The sequence below is a fragment of the Salmo salar genome, unplaced genomic scaffold, assembly GCF_965601325.2.
Source record: "Salmo salar unplaced genomic scaffold, fSalSal1 ptg000136l, whole genome shotgun sequence".
NCBI lineage: Eukaryota > Metazoa > Chordata > Actinopteri > Salmoniformes > Salmonidae > Salmo > Salmo salar.
The window spans coordinates 1,212,501-1,239,496 of NW_027675321.1; the positions used below are offsets into that span (position 1 = coordinate 1,212,501).

The 26,996-nt window shown below is 45.0% G+C and overlaps 2 protein-coding genes across 2 annotated transcripts; both read left to right on the plus strand.

Annotated features, from left to right (window-relative positions):
• The first annotated feature begins 1,060 nt into the window (after positions 1 to 1,060).
• On the plus strand, positions 1,061 to 2,549 carry LOC145866943 (NLR family CARD domain-containing protein 3-like). The gene has a single exon (XM_082971006.1). The coding sequence runs from the start codon at positions 1,176 to 1,178 to the stop codon at positions 2,532 to 2,534; it is 1,359 nt and encodes a 452-aa protein (XP_082827132.1). The 5' UTR covers positions 1,061 to 1,175; the 3' UTR covers positions 2,535 to 2,549.
• Positions 2,550 to 13,477: 10,928 nt separating this feature from the next.
• LOC145866944 (stonustoxin subunit beta-like) lies at positions 13,478 to 14,830 on the plus strand. The gene is made up of 2 exons (XM_082971007.1): positions 13,478 to 13,927; positions 14,293 to 14,830. Exons 1-2 carry the CDS (start codon positions 13,849 to 13,851, stop codon positions 14,811 to 14,813), a joined length of 600 nt encoding a protein of 199 aa, XP_082827133.1. The 5' UTR covers positions 13,478 to 13,848; the 3' UTR covers positions 14,814 to 14,830.
• The last annotated feature ends 12,166 nt before the right edge of the window (positions 14,831 to 26,996 follow it).

The window sequence follows — 26,996 nt, forward strand, 5'->3', positions numbered from 1 at the left end:
ACGTGGTATAGTTAACTTTCAGTAGAGGAATTGGATGGTCAAACCTTCGCTCTCTCTTCTGAGGTAAGCTGGTCTCATGAAAGAAAATCAGGGTGGGGGTTTTATACGTGAACATAGAACAGGCTTGTCACATGACGCCTGGTCCTGTCTGTGTCCCTGGGGCGTGCCGATGACTGATTTAAGCTTTGAACAGAACTACATTCTATCACATTAACATCAGTACATAGCATCTCAACGTATTCCAAATAGCTTTATCCTTATTAATACATTTTATACAACCATTTAGATGCAAGTCCCATAGCTGAGGCTATTATATAAACAGTTTTATGGTAATACTGTGGTCTCTTCTGAGTATCACACAATTGTACCAAGCTGACCAGTTCGTAGCTGGATTCTTCACCGATCTTTTATACCTTCTCCAGAACATAAATGTCGTTCGGTTCCCCAATTCTGTGAGTTGGAAGAATTTCCTTGTCTCTCAATGAAACCCCTCTCAGTCTCAACTGGGCCTGTTAGGCAGGACATTTCCTTTGGAATTTACGACAGCCTTGACAGGGCCTGGGTAGGGAGAGGTAGGTAGGGGGATGGTGCAAGGGGGAGGGGGTCAACTGTGCTCCCTGTTCCCAGAGTGAGGGCAACGTCATGACAATACATTCAGTTAAGAGAATAAATGATTATAATTTAAAATGTTATAACAGTCCTACAATACTGTAGGCATTAAAACAGACGTAATATTAATATCCTCTGTGCTATTTCTTCATTCAGATGAGCTTGCTGTGATTTGCCAACGTGAACTCAAATCAAATCTAAAGAAGAAGTTTCAATGTGTATTTGAGGGGATCGCTAAACAAGGAAACCCAACACTTCTCAATAAGATCTACACAGAGCTCTACATCACAGAGGGTGGAACAGGACAGGTCAATAATGAACATGAGCTGAGACAGATTGAGACAACAACCAGGAAACAAGCAAGACCAGAGACTGCAATCAAATGTAACGACATCTTCAAACCCTTAACTGGACAAGACAAACGTATCAGAACTGTGCTGACAAAGGGAGTTGCTGGCATTGGAAAAACAGTCTCTGTGCAGAAGTTCATTCTGGACTGGGCTGAAGGAAAAGCAAATCAGGATGTTCAATTTGTGTTTTCATTCCCTTTTCGGGAGCTGAATTTGATGAAAGGGGACAAAAACACGTTGATTGAACTTCTCTATCACTTCTCAATGGAAACCAAACAATCAAGAATCTCCAACTACGACAAGTACAAAGTTCTGTTCATCTTTGATGGTCTGGATGAGTGCCGACTGCCCCTAGACTTCCAGAAGAACAAGATCTGTTGGGACGTCACAGAGTCAACCTCAGTGGATGTTCTGCTGACAAATCTCATCAAGGGAAATCTGCTTCCCTCTGCTCTCCTCTGGATAACTACCCGACCTGCAGCAGCCAATAAGATCCCTTCAGGGTGTGTTGACCAGGTGACAGAGGTACGAGGGTTCAATGACCCACAGAAGGAGGAGTACTTCAGAAAGAGATTCAGTGATGAGGACCTGGCCAGCAGAATCATCTCACACATAAAGACATCAAGGAGCCTCCACATCATGTGCCACATTCCAGTCTTCTGTTGGATTTCTGCAACAGTCCTCGAACACATGCTGAAACATAAGAGAGAAGAGATGCCCAAGACTCTGACTGAGATGTACACACACCTTGTGGTGTTTCATACCAAACAGAAGAATGAAAAGTATCTTGGGAAAGAAGAGACAGATCCACACTGGAATAACGAGAGCATTCTGTCACTGGGAAAACTGGCTTTTCAACAGCTAGTGAAGGGCAATCTGATTTTCTATGAAGAAGACCTGAAAGAGGCTGGCATTGATGTCAATGAAGCCTCAGTGTACTCAGGATTGTGCACACAGCTCTTTAAAGAGGATTGTGGGCTGTACCAGGACAAGGTGTACTGCTTTGTTCATCTGAGCATTCAGGAGTTTCTGGCTGCTGTGTATGTGTTCCTCTCATTCATCAACAACAATGAGAATCTAATGGACAAACCGAAAACAAAAGACGAACCTGAAGTTACTTTCTACAAGAGTGCTGTGGATAAAGCCTTACAAAGTGAGACGGGAAACCTGGACCTTTTCCTCCGCTTCCTTCTGGGCCTCTCACTGGAGTCCAATCAGAAGTACTTACGAGGTCTACTGACAAAGACAAGAAGCAGCTCACAGAGCCATGAAGAAACAGTCAAGTACATCAAGGAGAAGATCAGGGAGAATCCCTCTCCAGAGAGGAGCATCAATCTGTTCCACTGTCTGAATGAACTGAATGACCATTCTCTAGTGGAGGAGATCCAAAGCTTCCTGAGCTCAGGAAGTCTCTCAGAACCCAACCTGTCACCTGCACAGTGGTCAGCTCTGGTCTTTGTGTTGCTGACTTCAGAAAAGGAGCTGGATGTGTTTGACCTGAAGAAATACTCCAGATCAGAGGAAGGTCTTCTGAGGCTGCTGCCAGTGTTCAAAGCCTCCAGTGCATTTCTGTGAGTACATAAAATGACATATAAAAACTAATCATCAGGAAGAAATATTCAGGTTAAAGAAAAATATGCATTATAATATGTGTTTAATATTATATTGAAAACATTGAATAAACGCATTGATTTTCACATTAGTATAACAATATGACCATACAACTCTAGGAGACAGAAGAAGAATCTATATGTTGTTTGGGAGAATTAACCAAATGCATCTGCCATTGTCCTTCTACACTAAATTAACAATGTGTTTGAAGTCATGATCTCTTTGTCAGGCTGTGGAGTCACAGAGGAAGGCTGTGCTTCTCTGGTCTCAGCTCTGAGGTCAAACCCAACACATTATTTGTAAATGGGTAACAGCGTAAACAGAGAAAGCTAAGCGTATCATTTTAATACAACCTGTCTGTCATTGTATTTCTTCTGTGTTTGCAGACTCACTGGCTGTAAACTCACAGACACATCCTGTAAAGTGTTGGCCTCAGTTCTCAGTTCAAACTCCTCACACCTGAGAGAGCTGGACCTGAGTAACAATGACCTGAAGCATTCAGGCGTGAAGCTGCTCTCTGCTGGACTGGGGAATCCCCACTGTAAACTGAAGACTCTGAGGTCAGTATTATCAGATATGAAAGTACTTTATGCATGTAGTTCTCCCATTTGAAAAAGTCGTAATTATTCGGACATATTACTTATAGTGTATTAAAATAGTCATAAGTTTAGCATGTTGTCCCATATTCCATGCCTGCTGTCACGTTTCTCTAAGACAGAACCCAGAAGCAGACCAGGACAAGGTGAGTAAAATGAAGGTGAGTATTTATTGGTAGTCTTGATGTGTAATTTGAGTGAGCCAGGAGACGGAGCGACAGCGGAGGTGAGTTGATGAGAGTAGATGGGTGGATTCAATGACGTCACTGTATCCACCGACGGCCAGGTAAGGGAGTTGAATGTTCCGGGAGGATGACTGTAGACAGAGTAAACGGGGGGGGGAGTAACCAGTAACAAGAACAAAACAACAAGACTAGCTCAGGAAACATGAGGCTGTTCGTTGCTAACGATCCAGCAGGGAATAGATGTCAGCTCAGGGCTTATGAAGAGGTGATGATCAGGACCAGGTGTGCAGAAGGTTGATGAGATGCAGGTGTAGGGTAATCACTAGATCTCCCGCCTAACTTCGTCGCCTAGCAACCAGACAGGGTAATAATATCACTAGATCTCCCGCCTAACTTCGTCGCCTGGCAACCAGATAGGTTTCTGAACGCACCCTTAGACTCCAAACAGAAAACAGTCAGCTCAGGCAGAAACAGACTCAGGAAGTGGGATTCCTGACACCTGCAGTGAGGCTTGTGATTCTACTAACAAAGATCAAACCCCCTCTGTTATTGGTAATGTTGAGAGGTTAGTATGTTTTGTTGTAGCCTCTGTTATTGGTAATGGTGAGAGGTTAGCATGTTTTGTTGTAGCCTCTGTTATTGGTAATGGTGAGAGGTTAACATGTTTTGTTGTAGTCTCTGTTATTGGTAATGGTGAGAGGTTAGCATGTTCTGTTGTATCCTCTGTTATTGGTAATGGTGAGAGGTTAGCATGTTTTGTTGTAGCCTCTGTTATTGGTAATGGTGAGAGGTTAGCATGTTCTGTTGTATCCTCTGTTATTGGTAATGGTGAGAGGTTAGCATGTTTTGTTGTAGTCTCTGTTATTGGTAATGGTGAGAGGTTAGCATGTTTTGTTGTAGCCTCTGTTATTGGTAATGGTGAGTGGTTAGCATGTTTTGTTGTAGCCTCTGTTATTGGTAATGGTGAGAGGTTAGCATGTTTTGTTGTAGTCTCTGTTATTGGTAATGGTGAGAGGTTAGCATGTTTTGTTGTAGTCTCTGTTATTGGTAATGGTGAGAGGTTAGCATGTTTTGTTGTAGTCTCTGTTATTGGTAATGGTGAGAGGTTAGCATGTTTTGTTGTAACCTCTGTTATTGGTAATGGTGAGAGGTTAGCATGTTTTGTTGTAACCTCTGTTATTGGTAATGGTGAGAGGTTAGCATGTTCTGTTGTAGCCTCTGTTAATGGTAATGGTGAGAGGTTAGCATGTTCTGTTGTAGACTCTGTAACTTTCTCTCTCATTATTATTGATGATTCATTCATGATTTGTATTAATCATGTTATCATCAGGATTAATTTAGTGTTTAGAAACATGTTATCTACTCACTTAGACAGAAAATTATCCAGTCATCATCCACCATTTTATTATTGGTGCAAAACACAACCAAAACAAACTGCAAATAAGACCAACTAGTTTACAACCAAACACTAATCTATTGACTACTTTAATACACTATAAATGAATTGGTCAAAATACTTATGACTTCTTCAAATAGGGGGACTAGATACATAAAGTGCTTTCATTTTTAAACGTGAAACAGATATGTATGAAAATATCCTCAAATAAAAGGTGACATTTTATACTGTCACCTCAAATGAAACATTTGATCTCAAATCCAAAATGTTGGAGTTTAGAGCCACATTTAAAATGTTATCTTCACTGTCAAAATAGATATGGTGTGGACTGTATACTCAATACAATCTAAATCTGATAACTCACTGTCTGTCTTTTGACTGATACTGCTTTTAAACTGGTCTGGTCAGTCTACTCAAATATTTGTACTATACATGTTTCTATCTGCAGGCAAAACGTTGATAATTTGTAATTTATAATATGATACATTAATTTCTGAATAGATATGGAAGGTTTCAGGACACTGATATATCTGAATATGTTAAAAAAATATACTGCTACTATTTTCACCACCAAAGAATATCAGTGTGGTTTTAATATGATTTGACTCTTTGCAGGCTGTCAGGCTGTCTAGTCACAGAGGAAGGCTGTGCTTCTCTGGTCTCAGCTCTGGAGTCAAACCCCTCACACCTGAGAGAGCTGGACCTGAGTAACAATGACCTGAAGGATTCAGGAGTGGAGCTGCTCTCTGCTGGACTGGAGGATCCCCACTGTAAACTGGAGACTCTGAGGTCAGTATTCCTGTAGTTGGTCAACAAGTGATAACTGTTCACCAGATCCACATGTGTTTACCAGACACACATAGTCCACACCATATGTGTTTGGACAGTGAAGCTTAAAGTTTTAAATTTGGTGCTATGCTCCAGCATGTATCTTCTCACTTAGACAGAAAACATCCACCATTTTAATATTGTGCAAAACATAACCCAAAACACAACCAAAACAAACTGCAAATGCAACACACGACTTTGAGTCACAAGCTTGATGTAGTTGTTGCATTAAAGGAATATGGGACCAAATACTAAACGTTTGACTATTTTAATACACTATGAGTGATTTGGTCAGAATACTTATGACTTCTTCAAATGGGGGGACTAGATACATAAAGTGCTTTTATTTGTCTAAATGGTGAAACAGATATGAATTAAAATATCCTCAAATAAAAGGTGACATTATATACTGTCACCTCATATGAAACATTTGATCTGAAATCCAAAATGTTAGAGTTTAGAACCACATTTAAATTGTTATCTTCACTGTCAAAATAGATATGGTGTGGACTGTATACTCAATACAATCTAAATCTGATACCTCACTGTCTGTCTTTTGACTGATACTGCTTTTAAACTGGTCTGGTCAGTCTACTCAAATATTTGTATTATACATGTTTCTATCTGCAGGCAAAACTTTGATAATTTGTAATTTATAATATGATACATTAATTTCTGAATAGATATGGAAGGTTTCAGGACACTGATATATCTGAATATGTTGAAAAAATATACTGCTACTATTTTCACCACCAAAGAATATCAGTGTGGTTTTAATATGATTTGACTCTTTGCAGGCTGTCAGGCTGTCTAGTCACAGAGGAAGGCTGTGCTTCTCTGGTCTCAGCTCTGGAGTCAAACCCCTCACACCTGAGAGAGCTGGACCTGAGTAACAATGACCTGAAGGATTCAGGAGTGGAGCTGCTCTCTGCTGGACTGGAGGATCCCCACTGTAAACTGGAGACTCTGAGGTCAGTATTCCTGTAGTTGGTCAACAAGTGATAACTGTTCACCAGATCCACATGTGTTTACCAGACACACATAGTCCACACCATATGTGTTTGGACAGTGAAGCTTAAAGTTTTAAATTTGGTGCTATGCTCCAGCATGTATCTTCTCACTTAGACAGAAAACATCCACCATTTTAATATTGTGCAAAACATAACCCAAAACACAACCAAAACAAACTGCAAATGCAACACACGACTTTGAGTCACAAGCTTGATGTAGTTGTTGCATTAAAGGAATATGGGACCAAATACTAAACGTTTGACTATTTTAATACACTATGAGTGATTTGGTCAGAATACTTATGACTTCTTCAAATGGGGGGACTAGATACATAAAGTGCTTTTATTTGTCTAAATGGTGAAACAGATATGAATTAAAATATCCTCAAATAAAAGGTGACATTATATACTGTCACCTCACATGAAACATTTGATCTGAAATCCAAAATGTTAGAGTTTAGAACCACATTTAAATTGTTATCTTCACTGTCAAAATAGATATGGTGTGGACTGTATACTCAATACAATCTAAATCTGATACCTCACTGTCTGTCTTTTGACTGATACTGCTTTTAAACTGGTCTGGTCAGTCTACTCAAATATTTGTATTATACATGTTTCTATCTGCAGGCAAAACTTTGATAATTTGTCATTTCTAATAATGATACATTAATTTATGAATATATATGGCAGGTTTCAGGAGACTGATGTATCTGAATATGTTAATAAAAATATACTGCTTCTATTTTCACCACCAAAGCATAGCAGTGTGATTTTAATATGATTTGACTCTTTGCAGGCTGTCAGGCTGTGGAGTCACAGAGGAAGGCTGTGCTTCTCTGGTCTCAGCTCTGGAGTCAAACCCCTCACACCTGAGAGAGCTGGACCTGAGTAACAATGACCTGAAGGATTCAGGAGTGAAGCTGCTCTCTGCTGGACTGGGGAATCCCCACTGCAGACTGGAGACTCTGAGGTCAGTATTCCTGTAGTTGGTCAACAAGTGATAACTGTTCACCAGATCCACATGTGTTTACCAGACACACATAGTCCACACCATATATGTTTGGACAGTGAAGCTTACAGTTTTAAATGTGGTGCTATGCTCCAGCATTTTGGATTTGAGATCGAATGTTTCATATTAGGTGACAGTACAGAATGTCACCTTTTATTTAAAGGTATTCATACATATACAGTCGTGGCCAAAAGTTTTGAGAATGACACAAATATTAATTTTCACAAGTCTACTGCTTCAGTGTCTTTAGATATTTTTGTCAGATGTTACTATGGAATACTGAAGTATAATTACAAGCATTTCATAAGTGTCAAAGGCTTTTATTGACAATCACATGAAGTTGAAGCAATGAGTCAATATTTGCAGTGCTGACCCTTCTTTTTCAAGACCTCTGCAATCTGCCCTGGCATGCTGTCAATTAACTTCTGGGCCACATCCTGACTGATGGCAGCCCATTCTTGCATAATCAATGCTTGGAGTTTGTCAGAATTTGTGGGTTTTTGTTTGTCCACCTGCCTCTTGAGGATTGACCACAAGTTCTCAATGGGATTAAGGTCTGGGGAGTTTCCTGGCCATGGACCCAAAATATCGATGTTTTGTTCCCAGAGCCACTTAGTTATCACTTTTGCCTTATGGCAAGGTGCTCCATCATGCTGGAAAAGGCATTGTTCGTCACCAAACTGTTCCTGACTGGTTGGGAGAAGTTGCTCTCGGAGGATGTGTTGGTACCATTCTTTATTCATGGCTGTGTTCTTAGGCAAAATTGTGAGTGAGCCCACTCCCTTGGCTGAGAAGCAACCCCACACATGAATGGTCTCAGGATGCTTTACTGTTGGCATGACACAGGACTGATGGTAGCGCTCACCTTGCCTTCTCCGGACAAGCTTTTTTCCGGATGCCCCAAACAATCGGAAAGGGGATTCATCAGAGAAAATGACTTTACCCCAGTCCTCAGCAATCCAATCCCTGTACCTTTTTCAGAATATCAGTCTGTCCCTGATGTTTTTCCTGGAGAGAAGTGGCTTCTTTGCTGCCCTTCTTGACACCAGGCCATCCTCCGAAAAACTCACACCTGCCTGCTGCCATTCCTGAGCAAGCTCTGTACTGGTGGTGCCCCGATCCCGCAGCTGAATCAACTTTAGGAGACAGTCCTGGCGTTTGCTGGACTTTCTTGGGCGCCCTGAAGCCTTCTTCACAACAATTGAACCGCTCTCCTTGAAGTTCTTGATGATCCAATAAATGGTTGATTTAGGTGCAATCTTACTGGTAGCAATATCCTTGCCTGTGAAGCCCTTTTTGTGCAAAGCAATGATGACGACACGTGTTTCCTTGCAGGTAACCATGGTTGACAGAGGGAGAACAATGATTCCAAGCACCACCCTCCTTTTGAAGCTTCCAGTCTGTTATTCGAACTCAATCAGCATGACAGAGTGATCTCCAGCCTTGTCCTCGTCAACACTCACACCTGTGTTACCGAGAGAATCACTGACATGATGTCAGCTGGTCCTTTTGTGGCAATGTTTTTGGGGGATTCAGTTCATTTGCATGGCAAAGAGGAACTTGGCAATTATTTGCAATTGATCTGATCACTCTTCATAACATTCTCGAGTATACGCAAATTGCCATCATACAAACTGAGGCAGCAGACTTTGTGAAAATTAATATTTGTGTCATTCTCAAAACTTTTGGCCAAGACTGTATTTTTTACCGTTTTAGATATGAAAGCACTTTCGGCATCTAAACTCAGCAAAAAAAGAAACATCCCTTTTTCAGGACCCTGTCTTTCAAAGATAATTCGTAAAAATCAAAATAACTTCACAGATCTTTATTGAAAAGGGTTTAAGCACTGTTTCCCCATGCTTGTTCAATGAACCATAAACAATTAATGAACATGCACCTGTGGAATGGTCCTTAAGACACTAACAGCTTACAGACGGTAGGCAATGAAGGTCACAGTTATGATAACTTAGGACACTAAAGAGGCCTTTCTACTGACTCTGAAAAACACCCAAAGAAAGATGCCTAGAGTCCCTGCTCATCTGTGTGAACGTGCATTAGGCATGCTGCAAGGAGGCATGAGGACTGCAAATGTGGCCAGGGCAATAAATTGCAATGTCCGTACTATGAGACGCCTAAGACAGCGCTACAGGGAGACAGGACGGACAGCTGTTCGTCCTCACAGTGGCAGACCATGTGTAACAACACCTGCGCAGGATCGGTACATCTGAACATCACACCTGCGGGACAGGTACAGGATGGCAACAACTGCCCGAGTTACACCAGGAATGCACAATCCCTCCATCAGTGCTCAGACTGTCCTCAATAGGCTGAGAGAGGCTGGGCTGAGGGCTTGTAGGCCTGTTGTAAGGCAGGTCCTCACCAGACATCACCGGCAACAACGTCGCCTATGGGCACAAACCCACCGTTGCTGGACCAGACAGGACTGTCAAAAAGTGCTCTTCACTGACGAGTCGAGGTTTTGGCTCACCAGGGGTGAGGGTCGGATTCGCGTTTATCGTCGAAGGAATGAGCGTTACACCGAGGCCTGTACTCTGGAGCGGGATTGATTTGGAGGTGGAGGGTCCGTCATGGTCTGGGGCAGTGTGTCACAGCATCATCGGACTGAGCTTGATGTCATTGCAGGCAATCTCAATGCTGTGCGTTACAGGGAAGACATCCTCCTCTCTCATGTGGTACCCTTCCTGCAGGCTCATCCTGACATGACCCTCCAGCATGACAATGCCACCAGCCATACAGCATGTTCTGTGCGTGATTTCCTGCAAGACAGGAATGTCAGTGTTCTGCCATGGCCAGCGAAGAGCCCGAAATCTCAGTCCCATTGAGCACATCTGGGACCTGTTGGATCGGAGGGTGAGGGCTAGGGCCATTCCCCCCAGAAATGTCCAGGAACTTGCAGGTGCCTTGGTGGAAGAGTGGGGTAATCTCACATCAAGAACTGGCAAATCTGGTGCAGTCCATGAGGAAGAGATGCACTGCAGTTCTTGATGCAGCTGGTGGCCACACCAGATACTGACTGTTACTTTTGATTTTGACCCCCCCCCCTTTGTTCAGGGACACATTATTCCATTTCTGTTAGTCACATGTCTGTGGAACTTGTTCAGTTTATGTCTCAGTTGTTGAATCTTGTTATGTTCATACAAATATTTACACATGTTAAGTTTTCTGAAAATAAACGCAAATGACAGTGAGAGGACGTTTCTTTTATTGCTGAGTTTAGTTCTCCCATTTGAAGAAGTCTTAATTATTTGGACAAATTTATTTAATCATAAGTTTAGTATTTAGTCCCATATTCCATGCCTGCAGTGATTACATCAAGCCTGTGATTCTACTAACTTGTTGAATTCATTTACAGTTTGTCTTGGTTGTGTTTTGGATGATGTTTTTCCTAATAGAAACTGAATGGTGAATAATGTCCTGTCATTTTGGAGTCACTTCACTTGTATTGTCAGTAAGAATAGATGTTTCTGAACACTTCTACATTCATGTGGATGCTACCATGATTATGAATAATCAGGAATTAATTGTGAATAATGAGGAATGAGCCTCTGTTATTGGTGATGGTGAGAGGTTAGCATGTTTTGTTGTAGTCTCTGTTATTGGTAATGGTGAGAGGTTAGCATGTGTTGTTGTAGCCTCTGTTATTGGTAATGGTGAGAGGTTAGCATGTGTTGTTGTAGCCTCTGTTATTGGTAATGGTGAGAGGTTAGCATGTTTTGTTGTAGCCTCTGTTATTGGTAATGGTGAGAGGTTAGCCTGTTTTGTTGTAGCCTCTGTTATTGGTTATGGTGAGAGGTTAGCATGTTTTGTTGTAGCCTCTGTTATTGATAATGGTGAGAGGTTAGCATGTTTTGTTGTAGCCTCTGTTATTGGTAATGGTGAGAGGTTAGCATGTTTTGTTGTAGTCTCTGTTATTGGTAATGGTGAGAGGTTAGCATGTTTTGTTGTAGTCTCTGTTATTGGTAATGGTGAGAGGTTAGCATGTTTTGTTGTAGCCTCTGTTATTGGTAATGGTGAGAGGTTAGCATGTTTTGTTGTAGTCTCTGTTATTGGTAATGGTGAGAGGTTAGCATGTTTTGTTGTAGTCTCTGTTATTGGTAATGGTGAGAGGTTAGCATGTTTTGTTGTAGTCTCTGTTATTGGTAATGGTGAGAGGTTAGCATGTTTTGTTGTAGTCTCTGTTATTGGTAATGGTGAGAGGTTAGCATGTTTTGTTGTAGCCTCTGTTATTGCTAATGGTGAGAGGTTAGCATGTTTTATTGTAGCTTCTGTAACTTTCTCACTATTATTCATGATTCATTTATGATTTTTCTTAATCATGGCATCATCAGGATGCTTTTAGTAGTGTTTAGAAACATGTTATCTACTCACTTATAAATAAAATGACTCCAGTCACCATCTGTAATGAACACGATGGGAGACAGAGAGCTGGTTTCAAGTGCAGGGCTCAGCAGGTGTTTATTGTAAAGGACCACAGGTCCAGGGGCAGGCAGAAGATCAAAAAGGGTCCAAAAATGCAACAGGCAGGGAAAAGGCCGTGGTCCGGGAGATCAGGCAATAGGTTGATAACAGGAAATCCTATAGGCTAAGGTACAGGCAGGGAATAGGTTGATAACAGGAAATCCAATAGGCTAAGGTACAGGCAGGGAATAGGTTGATAACAGGAAATCCAATGGGCTAAGGTACAGGCAGGGAATAGGTTGATAACAGGAAATCCAATGGGCTAAGGTACAGGCAGGGAATAGGTTGATAACAGGAAATCCAATGGGCTAAGGTACAGGCAGGGAATAGGTTGATAACAGGAAATCCAATGGGCTAAGGTACAGGCAGGGAATAGGTTGATAACAGGAAATCCAATGGGCTAAGGTACAGGCAGGGAATAGGTTGATAACAGGAAATCCAATGGGCTAAGGTACAGGCAGGGAATAGGCAAAAGGCGTCGTTAGGGAGGCAGGGAGGCAGGCAAAAACTATCATACACGGGAGGAGTAAATTAAAGGAAACTCAGCGCTCCGAATAGCCGTGTGTCGCAAATCAAACATTACATCACAATGATGGGGGTGCAAAGAACTGAACTAAATAGAGTTTGATAATGACATACAGGTGTGTGAACAGGTGATCAGAATTCAGGTGACTGGGATCTGGAGAGTGAGCTGCGTTCAGGGGGATCTACGTGTTTGAGAGTGTGAGCTGGAAGCAGACGTTACACCATCCACCATTTTAATATTGGGCAAAACACAACCCAAAACACAACCAAAACAAACTGAAAAATCAATCAACGAGTTTGAGTCACAAGCTTGATGTAGTCGCTGCGTTCAAGGAATATCGGATCAAATACTCAACTTGTGACTACTTTAAGCCACTATGAGTGAATTGGTCAGAAAACATATGACTTCTTTAAATAGGGGGACTAGATACATAAAGTGCTTTCATTTTTCTAAATAATGAAACAGATATGTATGAAAATATCCTCAAATAAAAGGTGACATTATATACTGTCACCTCATATGAAACATTTGATCTGAAATCCAAAATGTTAGAGTTTAGAACCACATTTAAATTGTTATCTTCACTGTCAAAATAGATATGGTGAGGACTGTATACTCAATACAATCTAAATCTGATACCTCACTGTCTGTCTTTTGACTGATACTGCTTTTAAACTGGTCTGGTCAGTCTACTCAAATATTTGTACTATATATGTTTCTATCTGCAGGTAACACATTGATAATTTGTAATTTATAATATGATACATTCATTTCTGAATAGATATGGAAGGTTTCATGACTGATATATCTGAATATGTTGAAGAAATATACTGCCACTATTTTCACCACCAAAGAATATCAGTGTGGTTTTAATATGATTTGACTCTTTGCAGGCTGTCAGGCTGTCTAGTCACAGAGGAAGGCTGTGCTTCTCTGGTCTCAGCTCTGAGGTCAAACCCCTCACACCTGAGAGAGCTGGACCTGAGCTACAATCACCCAGGAGACTCAGGAGTCAGACTGCTCTCTGCTGGACTGGAGGATCCACACTGCAGACTGGAGAAACTCAAGTATGTGGAGGGTTTATGTCAATGTTCATATCAGACATGTTTGACTTTTCAGGCTAGTTAATACAAACATTCTGACCACCACTTGGACAAAGCTATATGCTGTGTGTGTGTGTGTGTGTGTGTGTGTGTGTGTGTGTGTGTGTGTGTGTGTGTGTGTGAGAGTTCAGGTGTATCCCTCAATGACTGTCTGTTCTTCTGCTTACCGCTACAGTGTGGAACATGGTGGAGAGAACAGAATGAAACCTGGACTTAGAAAATGTGAGTGTTGACTGCTGTGAAGAATATGACTAAGAATAAGTCTTAATTCAAGTTAAGTCAAAGACCACCATCATTACTGACTTGGTCATATTAAATATCAGCTGTAGTTCTACAGAAGCAGAAATCAGGGACACCAACGTTTACAAAGAGTTGATGTGTGTGTGTGTGTGTGTAATTAATGTGAATAAGTGTGTTTTATATTACCATACAGTATAACATATGATCATTCAACAAGTCTCAAGTTACCTTAACTTCTCCTTTTGATACCTAGAAACATCTACATTAAATGAATTAGTGAAAAGTGAGTTAACATTCTAATGTGAATGATGATGATTTCTAATAATGTGTCTGGTTTCATCCATCAGATGTCTGTGATCTCACACTGGACCCAAACACAGTAAACAGACACCTCTCTCTGTCTGAGGAGAACAGAAAGGTGACATGTAGGAGAGAGGAGCAGCCGTATCCTGATCACCCAGAGAGATTTGAGGACTGGAGACAGGTGCTGTGTAGAGAGGGTCTGACTGGGCGCTGTTACTGGGAGGTAGAGTGGAGTGGGATAATGGGGGCTGGTATAGGAGTGACATATAAAGGAATCAGCAGGAGAGGAGGGGTTGATGACTGTGGTCTTGGATACAATGACAAGTCCTGGAGTCTGTTCTGCTCTGACGACAGTTACTCTGCCAGGCATAATAATAACTCCACTACCATAGACGTCCCCTCCTCCAGCTCCCACAGAATAGGAGTGTATCTGGACTGGTCAGCCGGCACTCTGTCCTTCTATAGAGCCTCCTCTGACACACTGACCCACCTGATCACATTCACCTCCACATTCACTGAGCCCCTCTATCCAGGGTTTAGGATTTGGGACTCATTGTCCCTGTAAATAATAACACTCTCACACACACACACTGGACACATACACACACTGGACACATACACACACTGGACACATACACACACTGGACACACACACACACTGGACACATACACACACTGGACACACACACACACTGGACACACACACACACTGGACACACACACACACTGGACACACACACACACTGAACACACACATACACACACTGGACACACTCACACTCACACACACTCTCACACACACTCACTCACACACTCACACACTCACACACTCTCACACACACTCACACACACTCACACACACTCACTCACTCACTCACACACTCACTCACTCACACACTCACACACACTGGACACATACACACACTGGACACATACACACACTGGACACATACACACACTGGACACATACACACACTGGACACACACACACACTGGACACACACACACACTGGACACATACACACACTGGACACACACACATACACACACACACACACACACACACACACTGGACACACACACACACACACTGGACACACACACACACTGGACACACACTCTGGACACAGACACACACACACACTCTGGACACACACACACACACACACACACACACACACACACACACACACACACACACACACACTGGAAACACACACACACACACTCACTGGACACACACACACACACACTGAACACACACACTGAACACACACACACACACTGGACACACACACACTGGACACAGACACACACACTCTGGACACACACACACACACACACACACACTCACTGGACACACACACACACACTCACTGGACACACACACACACACAAACACACTCACTGGACACACACACACACTCACTGGACACACACACTGAACACACACACACACTGGACACACACACACACACACACTGAACACACACACACACACACACTGAACACACACACACACACACACACTGGACACACACACACACACACACACACAAACTGGACACACACACACACACTGAACACACACACTGAACACACACACACACACACTGGACACACACACACTGGACACACACACACTGGACACAGACACACACACTAGACACACACACACACACTCTGGACACACACACCCACACACACTGGACACAGACACACACACTAGACACACACACACACACACACTCTGGACACACACACCCACACACTCTGGACACACACACACACACACACACTGAACACACACACACACTGGACACACACACACACACACTGGAAACACACACACACTGGACACACACACACACTGGACACACACTCTGGACACAGACACACATACACACACTCTGGACACACACACACACACTCTGGACACACACACACACACTCTGGACACACACACACACACTCTGGACACACACACACACACACTCTCACACACACTGGACACATACACACACTGGACACATACACACACTGGACACATACACACACTGGACACACACACACACTGGACACATACACACACTGGACACACACACACACTGGACACACACACACACTGGACACACACACACACTGAACACACACATACACACACTGGACACACTCACACTCACACACACTCTCACACACACTCACTCACACACTCACACACTCACACACTCACACACTCTCACACACACTCACACACACTCACACACACTCACTCACTCACTCACACACTCACTCACTCACACACTCACACACACTGGACACATACACACACTGGACACATACACACACTGGACACATACACACACTGGACACACACACACACTGGACACACACACACACTGGACACATACACACACTGGACACACACACATACACACACACACACACACACACACACTGGACACACACACACACACACTGGACACACACACACACTGGACACACACTCTGGACACAGACACACACACACACTCTGGACACACACACACACACACACACACACACACACACACACACTGGAAACACACACACACACACTCACTGGACACACACACACACACACTGAACACACACACTGAACACACACACACACACTGGACACACACACACTGGACACAGACACACACACTCTGGACACACACACACACACACACACACTCACTGGACACACACACACACACTCACTGGACACACACACACACACAAACACACTCACTGGACACACACACACACTCACTGGACACACACACACACACTGAACACACACACACACACTGAACACACACACACACTGGACACACACACACACACACACACTGAACACACACACACACACACACTGAACACACACACACACACACACGCTGGACACACACACACACACACACACAAACTGGACACACACACACACACTGAACACACACACTGAACACACACACACACACACTGGACACACACACACTGGACACACACACACTGGACACAGACACACACACTAGACACACACACACACACACACTCTGGACACACACACCCACACACACTGGACACAGACACACACACTAGACACACACACACACACACACTCTGGACACACACACCCACACACTCTGGACACACACACACACACACACACTGAACACACACACACACTGGACACACACACACACACACACTGGAAACACACACACACTGGACACACACACACACTGGACACACACTCTGGACACAGACACACATACACACACTCTGGACACACACACACACACTCTGGACACACACACACACACTCTGGACACACACACACACACTCTGGACACACACACACACACACTCTGGACACACACACACACACACTCTGGACACACACACACACTCACTGGAAACACACACACACACTCACTGGAAACACACACACACACTCACTGGACACACACACACACACACACTCACTGAACACACACACACACTGGACACACACACACTGGACACAGACACACACTCTGGACACACACACACACACACACTCACTGGACACACACACACACACACACACACACACTCACTCACTGGACACACACACACACACACACTCACTGGACACACACACACTCACTGGACACACACACACACACTCACTGGACACACACACACACTCACTGGACACACACACACTGAACACACACACACTGAACACACACACACACACACACACACACACACACACACACACTGGACACACACACACACACACACTGGACACACACACACACACACACACACTGGACACACACACACACACACACACACTGGACACACACACACACACACACACACACACACACACTGGGCACATACTCTCACACACACACACACACACTGGACACACACACACACACACACACACACACACACACTGGGCACATACTCTCACACACACACACACACACACACACACACACACACACACACACACACACACACACACACACACACACACACACACACACACTGAAACACACACACACACACACTCACTGGACACACACACACACTGAACACACACACACACTGGACACACACACACACACTGGAAACACACACACACTGGACACACACTCTGGACACAGACACACACACACACTCTGGACACACACACACACACACACACACACACACACACACACACACTCACTGGAAACACACACACACACACTCACTGGAAACACACACACACACACTCACTGGACACACACACACACACTGAAACACACACACACACACACTCACTGGACACACACACACACTGAACACACACACACACTGGACACACACACACACACTGGAAACACACACACACTGGACACACACTCTGGACACACACACACACTCTGGACACACACACACACACACACACACTCACTGGAAACACACACACACACACTCACTGGACACACACACAAACACACACACACACACACACTCACTGGACACACACACACACTCACTGGACACACACACACACACTGAACACACACACACACACTGAACACACACACACACTGAACACACACACACACACTGAACACACACACACACTGGACACACACACACACACACACACACACACACACACTGGACACACACACACACTGGACACACACAAACTGGACACACACACACACTCTGGACACACACACCCACACACACTGGACACAGACACACACTCTGGACACACACACACACACACACACACTCTGGACACACACACCCACACACTCTGGACACACACACACACACACACACACACACACTGAACACACACACACACTGGACACACACACACACACACTGGAAACACACACACACTGGACACACACACACACTGGACACACACTCTGGACACAGACACACATACACACACTCTGGACACACACACACACACACTCTGGACACACACGCACACTCTGGACACACACACACACACTCACTGGAAACACACACACACACTCACTGGACACACACACACACACACTCACTGAACACACACACACACACACTCACTGAACACACACACACACTGGACACACACACACTGGACACAGACACACACTCTGGACACACACACACACACACTCACTGGACACACACACACACACACTCACTGGACACACACACACACTCACTGGACACACACACACACACACACACACACACTCACTCACTGGACACACACACACACACACACTCACTGGACACACACACACTCACTGGACACACACACACTCACTGGACACACACACACACACTCACTGGACACACACACGCACACACTCACTGGACACACACACGCACACACACACACTGGACACACACACGCACACACACACACTGAACACACACACGCACACACACACACTGAACACACACACACACACACTGAACACACACACACACACACACACACACACACACACACACACTGGACACACACACACTGGACACAGACACACACACTAGACACACACCCACACACTCTGGACACACACAAACACACTCACTGGACACACACACACACACACACACACACACACTCACTGGACACACACACACACACACACACACACACACACACACACACTCACTCACTCACTCACTCACTCACTCACTCACTCACTCACTCACTCACTCACTCACTCACTCACTCACTCACTCACTGGACACACACACACACTCACTCACTCACTGGACACACACACACACACACTCACTCACTGGACACACACACACACACTCACTGGACACACACACACGCACACACACACACACACTGAACACACACACACTGAACACACACACACACACACTGAACACACACACACACACACTGGACACACACACACTGGACACACACACACTGGACACACACACACTGGACACACACACACTGGACACACACACACTGGACACAGACACACACACGCTGGCCACTCAAACTGGACAAACACACATACACACAAACACTGGGCAAACACACTGGACACACACACACACAAACACACACACTGGACACACACACACTGGACACACACACACACTCACAGGACACACACACACTCACAGGACACACACACACACACACTCACTGGACACACACACACACAGACACACTGGATACACACACACACACACACACACACAGACACACACACAAACTCTGGATACACACACACACACACACACACACACTGGATACACACACACACTGGATACACACACACACACACACACACACACACACACACACTGGATACACACACACACTGGATACACACACACACACACACACACACACACACACACACACACACACACACACACACACACACACACACACTGGATACACACACACTGGATACACACACACTGGATACACACACACTGGATACACACACACTGGATACACACACACACACACACTGGATACACACACACTGGATACACACACACACACACACTGGATACACACACACACACACTGGATACACACACACACACACACACACACACACTGGATACACACACACACACACACACACACACACTGGATACACACACATACACACTGGATACACACACACACATACACACACACACACTGGATACACACACACACATACACACACACACACTGGATACACACACACACACTGGATACACACACACACACACACACTGGATACACACACACACACACACACACACACTGGATACACACACACACACAGGATACACACACACACACACTGGACACACACACACACACACTGGACACACACTGGATACACACACATACACACACACACACACACACACACTGGACACTGGACACTCACACGTGTTAAATCAGTTTCTGGACCACCGGTTCTAGAACAGCTTCTATCCCAGTTCTATCTGCCTGTTAAATCAGTTTCTGGACCACAGGTTCTAGAACAGTTTCTATCCCAGTTCTATCTGCCTGTTAAATCAGTTTCTGGACCACAGGTTCTAGAACAGCTTCTATCCCAGTTCTATCTGCCTGTTAAATCAGTTTCTGGACCACAGGTTCTAGAACAGCTTCTATCCCAGTTCTATCTGCCTGTTAAATCAGGTTCTGGACCACCGGTTCTAGAACAGCTTCTATCCCAGTTCTATCTGCCTGTTAAATCAGTTTCTGGACCACAGGTTCTAGAACAGCTTCTATCCCAGTTCTATCTGCCTGTTAAATCAGTTTCTGGACCACAGGTTCTAGAACAGCTTCTATCCCAGTTCTATCTGCCTGTTAAATCAGTTTCTGGACCACAGGTTCTAGAACAGCTTCTATCCCAGTTCTATCTGCCTGTTAAATCAGTTTCTGGACCACAGGTTCTAGAACAGCTTCTATCCCAGTTCTATCTGCCTGTTAAATCAGTTTCTGGACCACAGGTTCTAGAACAGCTTCTATCCCAGTTCTATCTGCCTGTTAAATCAGTTTCTGGACCACAGGTTCTAGAACAGCTTCTATCCCAGTTCTATCTGCCTGTTAAATCAGTTTCTGGACCACAGGTTCTAGAACAGCTTCTATCCCAGTTCTATCTGCCTGTTAAATCAGTTTCTGGACCACAGGTTCTAGAACAGCTTCTATCCCAGTTCTATCTGCCTGTTAAATCAGTTTCTGGACCACAGGTTCTAGAACAGCTTCTATCCCAGTTCTATCTGCCTGTTAAATCAGTTTCTGGACCACAGGTTCTAGAACAGCTTCTATCCCAGTTCTATCTGCCTGTTAAATCAGTTTCTGGACCACAGGTTCTAGAACAGCTTCTATCCCAGTTCTATCTGCCTGTTAAATCAGTTTCTGGACCACAGGTTCTAGAACAGCTTCTATCCCAGTTCTATCTGCCTGTTAAATCAGTTTCTGGACCACAGGTTCTAGAACAGCTTCTATCCCAGTTCTATCTGCCTGTTAAATCAGTTTCTGGACCACAGGTTCTAGAACAGCTTCTATCCCAGTTCTATCTGCCTGTTAAATCAGTTTCTGGACCACAGGTTCTAGAACAGCTTCTATCCCAGTTCTATCTGCCTGTTAAATCATCAACCTAAACTGTTGTCATCAGACTATTACAACATGACTGAACCTTTTGGGTTCCTTTTCTGATCTTTTACCACTTTGCATTTTTTATGATATATTTTACTGTTTGTGTTTGTACCACAGGAGGTTGGTGGGACCTTATTTAGGGAGGACAGGCTTGTAATGGCTGGAGTGGAATAAGTGGAATGGTATCAAACACGTTTCCATGTGTTCCATTTCATTCACTCTGTTCCAGACATTATTATGAGCCGTCCTCCCCTCAGCAGCCTCCTCTGGTATGTACTGTCCTGTATGTGAGAGAGCTCCAACAAGGAATTACAATGTATGTATTACTTTTAATACCTGCAAATGGCAAATAAACTACTGGAACTCCTTATGAATGTCTGCAGCCGACAAGAGGTGAAAATATTACCGGAATATTCTGCAAAATGTTGATGAAGACGTCACTCAATCCACCCAAAATAACATGCAGTCTTTCCACAAGACTCCCATGAAGTTATAGTGTGACGTTATGAGTCGACGTTAAAGTAACATTCTCACAACATACTGCACTTATTTTATCCTGTTTTAGATGTATCCTCTGTTTAAACATTTAAACTCTTACAATAACAACGTTAAAATACCAATGTGATAATTTCTTGTCTTTTATGTTGGAAAAACAAATTGTACAATTATATGTGGACATACGCTCCATAGTTGTACAAGTATACATGAATATATTGTACTTTTCATAATAAACATACTTGAAACAAGAAAAAGCATGTTAATTGTGAAAACAATTTCGTTATTGATTTTTACATTGCTTCTCCCTGTCTCATGTTGACGTTTGTCATGAATCTTGACCTGGAGGCAGACCTGTGCGATTTCCTCTAGATATGTCAGCTGCAAAGTCAGAATTGGCTGTTGAAAATAATGTTGTTTTATGGTCTTAATTTAAGGGAAGGATTAGCAGTGTGGTTAGGGTTGAGATTAGGATTAAAATGTGATTGTATTACTTTGTGCCTGTGCCAGCTAGGGGATACTTTGCTGAACTGCCTCCAGGGCAAGATTCATGACAATAAATGCCAACCTGCCTCCAGGGCAAGATTCATGACAATAAATGCCAACTTGCCTCCAGAACAAGATTCATGACAATAAATGCCAACCTGCCTCCAGGACAAGATTCATGACCATAAATGCCAACCTGCCTCCAGGGCAAGATTCATGACAATAAATGCCAACCTGCCTCCCAGTCGTCCCCTCCTTATCTTTACAAGGCTGCAGAACATGCAAGCTAGTGATGTGGGGGTTCTCTCATAACCCTCAGTCCCCAGGTGGGTAGATGGCAGGTTGAATAAAGAGAAGCTAGTGATGTGGGGGTTCTCTCATAACCCTCAGTCCCCAGGTGGGTAGATGGCAGGTTGAATAAAGAGAAGCTAGTGATGTGGGGGTTCTCTCATAACCCTCAGTCCCCAGGTGGGTAGATGGCAGGTTGAATAAATAGAAAACAATAGGCTACATAAAACAATCCATAAATGTATAATTATGTAATTTACACAAAACATTAAGGACACTTTTCTTTCCATGACAAACTGACCAGGCGTAACTCAATATTAGGAAGGTATCCTTAATATTTTGTCCACTCAGTGGCTCTGACCCTTTACGTAACAGTCAATCCTCTTTGCCAGGAACCTTCTGTAATGGTTGCTGTCGGATAAAGCGGACCAAGACGCAGCGGGGAAATGTGCACTAATCTTCTTTTTTTATTTAATTGGCAAAGAAGGTGAACCAAAAATAAACACATACACCAAAAAGACACAACGACGACGAATTAGTCTGGTAAGGCACAAGGCACACAGAACAATCTCCCACAAAACACAAACATAACACATACCAATATATAGGACTCTCAATCAAAGGCAACTACAAACACCTGCCTCCAATTGAGAGTCCAACACCCAAATACCTAACATAGAAATACTAAACTAGAGAGAACATAGAAATACAAAAAACATAGAACATAACCCAAAACCCGGAAATAATAAATCAAACACCCTTCTAAGCAAACCACCACCCCGAACCACATAAAACAAATACCCTCTGCCACGTCCTGACCAAAATACAAACACAAATAACCCTTATACTGGTCAGGACGTGACACCTTCTTTAAATGTTCCCAAATGCTTCCACACTGATGCTCTCTCACAGCTGCTCCAGGGCCTCTTGGGTTGAGGAGTCATTCTCTTCTAACCTGATCACAGCTGCTCCAGGGCCTCTTGGATTGAGGAGTCATTCTCTTCTAACCTGATCACAGCTGCTCCAGGGCCTCTTGGGTTGAGGAGTCATTCTCTTCTAACCTGATAACAGCTGCTCCAGGGACTCTTGGGTTGAGGAGTCATTCTCTTCTAACCTGATCACAGCTGCTCCAGGGCCTCTTGGGTTGAGGAGTCATTCTCTTCTAACCTGATCACAGCTGCTCCAGGGCCTCTTGGGTTGAGGAGTCATTCTCTTCTAACCTGATCACAGCTGCTCCAGGGCCTCTTGGGTTGAGGAGTCATTCTCTTCTAACCTGATCACAAACAAAGACAAGATTCAAACAAATAAACATGATGGTCCAACATAATAGGGGGGGGGGGGTAGAGGGAAGGTAGAGGAGAGGAGGGGGGTAGAGGGAAGGTAGGGGAGAGGAGGAGGGTATAGGGAAGGTAGGGGAGAGGAGGGGGGTATAGGGAAGGTAGGGGAGAGGAGGGGGTATAGGGAAGGTAGGGGAGAGGAGGGGGTATAGGGAAGGTAGGGGAGAGGAGGGGGTATAGGGAAGGTAGGGGAGAGGAGGGGGTATAGGGAAGGTAGGGGAGAGGAGGGGGGTATAGGGAAGGTAGAGGAGAGGAGGGGGTATAGGGAAGGTAGGGGAGAGGAGGGGGGTATAGGGAAGGTAGGGGAGAGGAGGGGGGTAGAGGGAAGGTAGGGGAGAGGAGGGGGGTATAGGGAAGGTAGGGGAGAGGAGGGGGTATAGGGAAGGTAGGGGAGAGGAGGGGGTATAGGGAAGGTAGGGGAGAGGAGGGGGTATAGGGAAGGTAGGGGAGAGGAGGGGGGTATAGGGAAGGTAGGGAGAGGTGGGGGCATAGGGAAGGTAGGGGAGAGGAGGGGGTATAGGGAAGGTAGGGGAGAGGAGGGGGTATAGGGAAGAAAGGGGAGAGGAGGGGGGTTTAGGGAAGGTAGGGGAGAGGAGGGGGTATAGGGAAGGTAGGGGAGAGGAGGGGGGTTTAGGGAAGGTAGGGGAGAGGAGGGGGTATAGGGAAGGTAGGGGAGAGGAGGGGGTATAGGGAAGGTAGGGGAGAGGAGGGGGGTATAGGGAAGGTAGGGGAGAGGAGGGGGTATAGGGAAGGTAGGGGAGAGGAGGGGGTATAGGGAAGGTAGGGGAGAGGAGGGGGGTATAGGGAAGGTAGGGGAGAGGAGGGGGTATAGGGAAGGTAGGGGAGAGGAGGCGGGTTTAGGGAAGGTAGGGGAGAGGAGGGGGTATAGGGAAGGTAGGGGAGAGGAGGGGGTATAGGGAAGGTAGGGGAGAGGAGGGGGTATAGGGAAGGTAGGGGGGTATAGGGAAGGTAGGGGAGAGGAGGGGGTATAGGGAAGGTAGGGGAGAGGAGGGGGGTATAGGGAAGGTAGGGGAGAGGAAGGGGGTATAGGGAAGGTAGGGGAGAGGAGGGGGGTATAGGGAAGGTAGGGGAGAGGAGGGGGTATCGGGATTAGGGTTAGGGTTAGGGTTAGGGGTTAGGGTTAGGGTTAGGGTTAGGGTTAGGGGAGAGGAGGGGGTATAGGGAAGGTAGGGGAGAGGAGGGGGGTATAGGGAAGGTAGGGGAGAGGAGGGGGGTATAGGGAAGGTAGGGGAGAGGAGGGGGGTATAGGGAAGGTAGGGGAGAGGAGGGGGGTATAGGGAAGGTAGGGGGAGGTGGGGGGTATAGGGAAGTTAGGGGAGAGGAGGGGGGTATAGGGAAGGTATGGGAGAGGAGGGGGTTATAGGGAAGGTAGGGGAGAGGAGGGGGGTATAGGGAAGGTAGGGGAGAGGAGGGGGTATAGGGAAGGTAGGGGAGAGGGGGGGTATAGGGAAGGTATGGGAGAGGAGGGGGGGATAGGGAAGGTAGGGGAGAGGAGGGGGCATAGGGAAGGTAGGTGAGAGGAGGGGGTATAGGGAAGGTAGGAGAGAGGAGGGGGGGTATAGGGAAGGTAGGGGAGAGGAGGGGGTATAGGGAAGGTAGGAGAGGAGGGGGTATAGGGAAGGTAGGGGAGAGGAGGGGGTATAGGGAAGGTTGGGGAGAGGAGGGGGGTATAGGGAAGGTAGGGGAGAGGAGTGGGGGCATAGGGAAGGTAGGGGAGAGGAGGGGGGACTTCCTCCATGTCAGGTAAGCAGCCTCCAAGTCTACCCTCACCAACTGACCAGACTGAGTGTGTTCTGAACATCCCTCTCTGTCCTCTGATGTTGCGTCCAAGTCTTCTTTGGTCTTTCTGGTGTCTCTGTCTTGACTCTTTAGTGAGTTTTTTCAGTTCTTTCCCAGGCTGCCTGAAAAACACAAAAAGATGGCAACTACATAAGAGTTATAAACTATC

Coding starts and splice junctions, on each gene's coding strand:
- LOC145866943 (XM_082971006.1), top strand. CDS start 1,176: ATGAAAGGGGACAAAAACACGTTGATTGAACTTCTCTATCACTTCTCA.
- LOC145866944 (XM_082971007.1), top strand. CDS start 13,849: ATGACTGTCTGTTCTTCTGCTTACCGCTACAGTGTGGAACATGGTGGA. Junction 13,928..14,292: donor GAAACCTGGACTTAGAAAAT/GTGAGTGTTGAC, acceptor TTCATCCATCAG/ATGTCTGTGATCTCACACTG.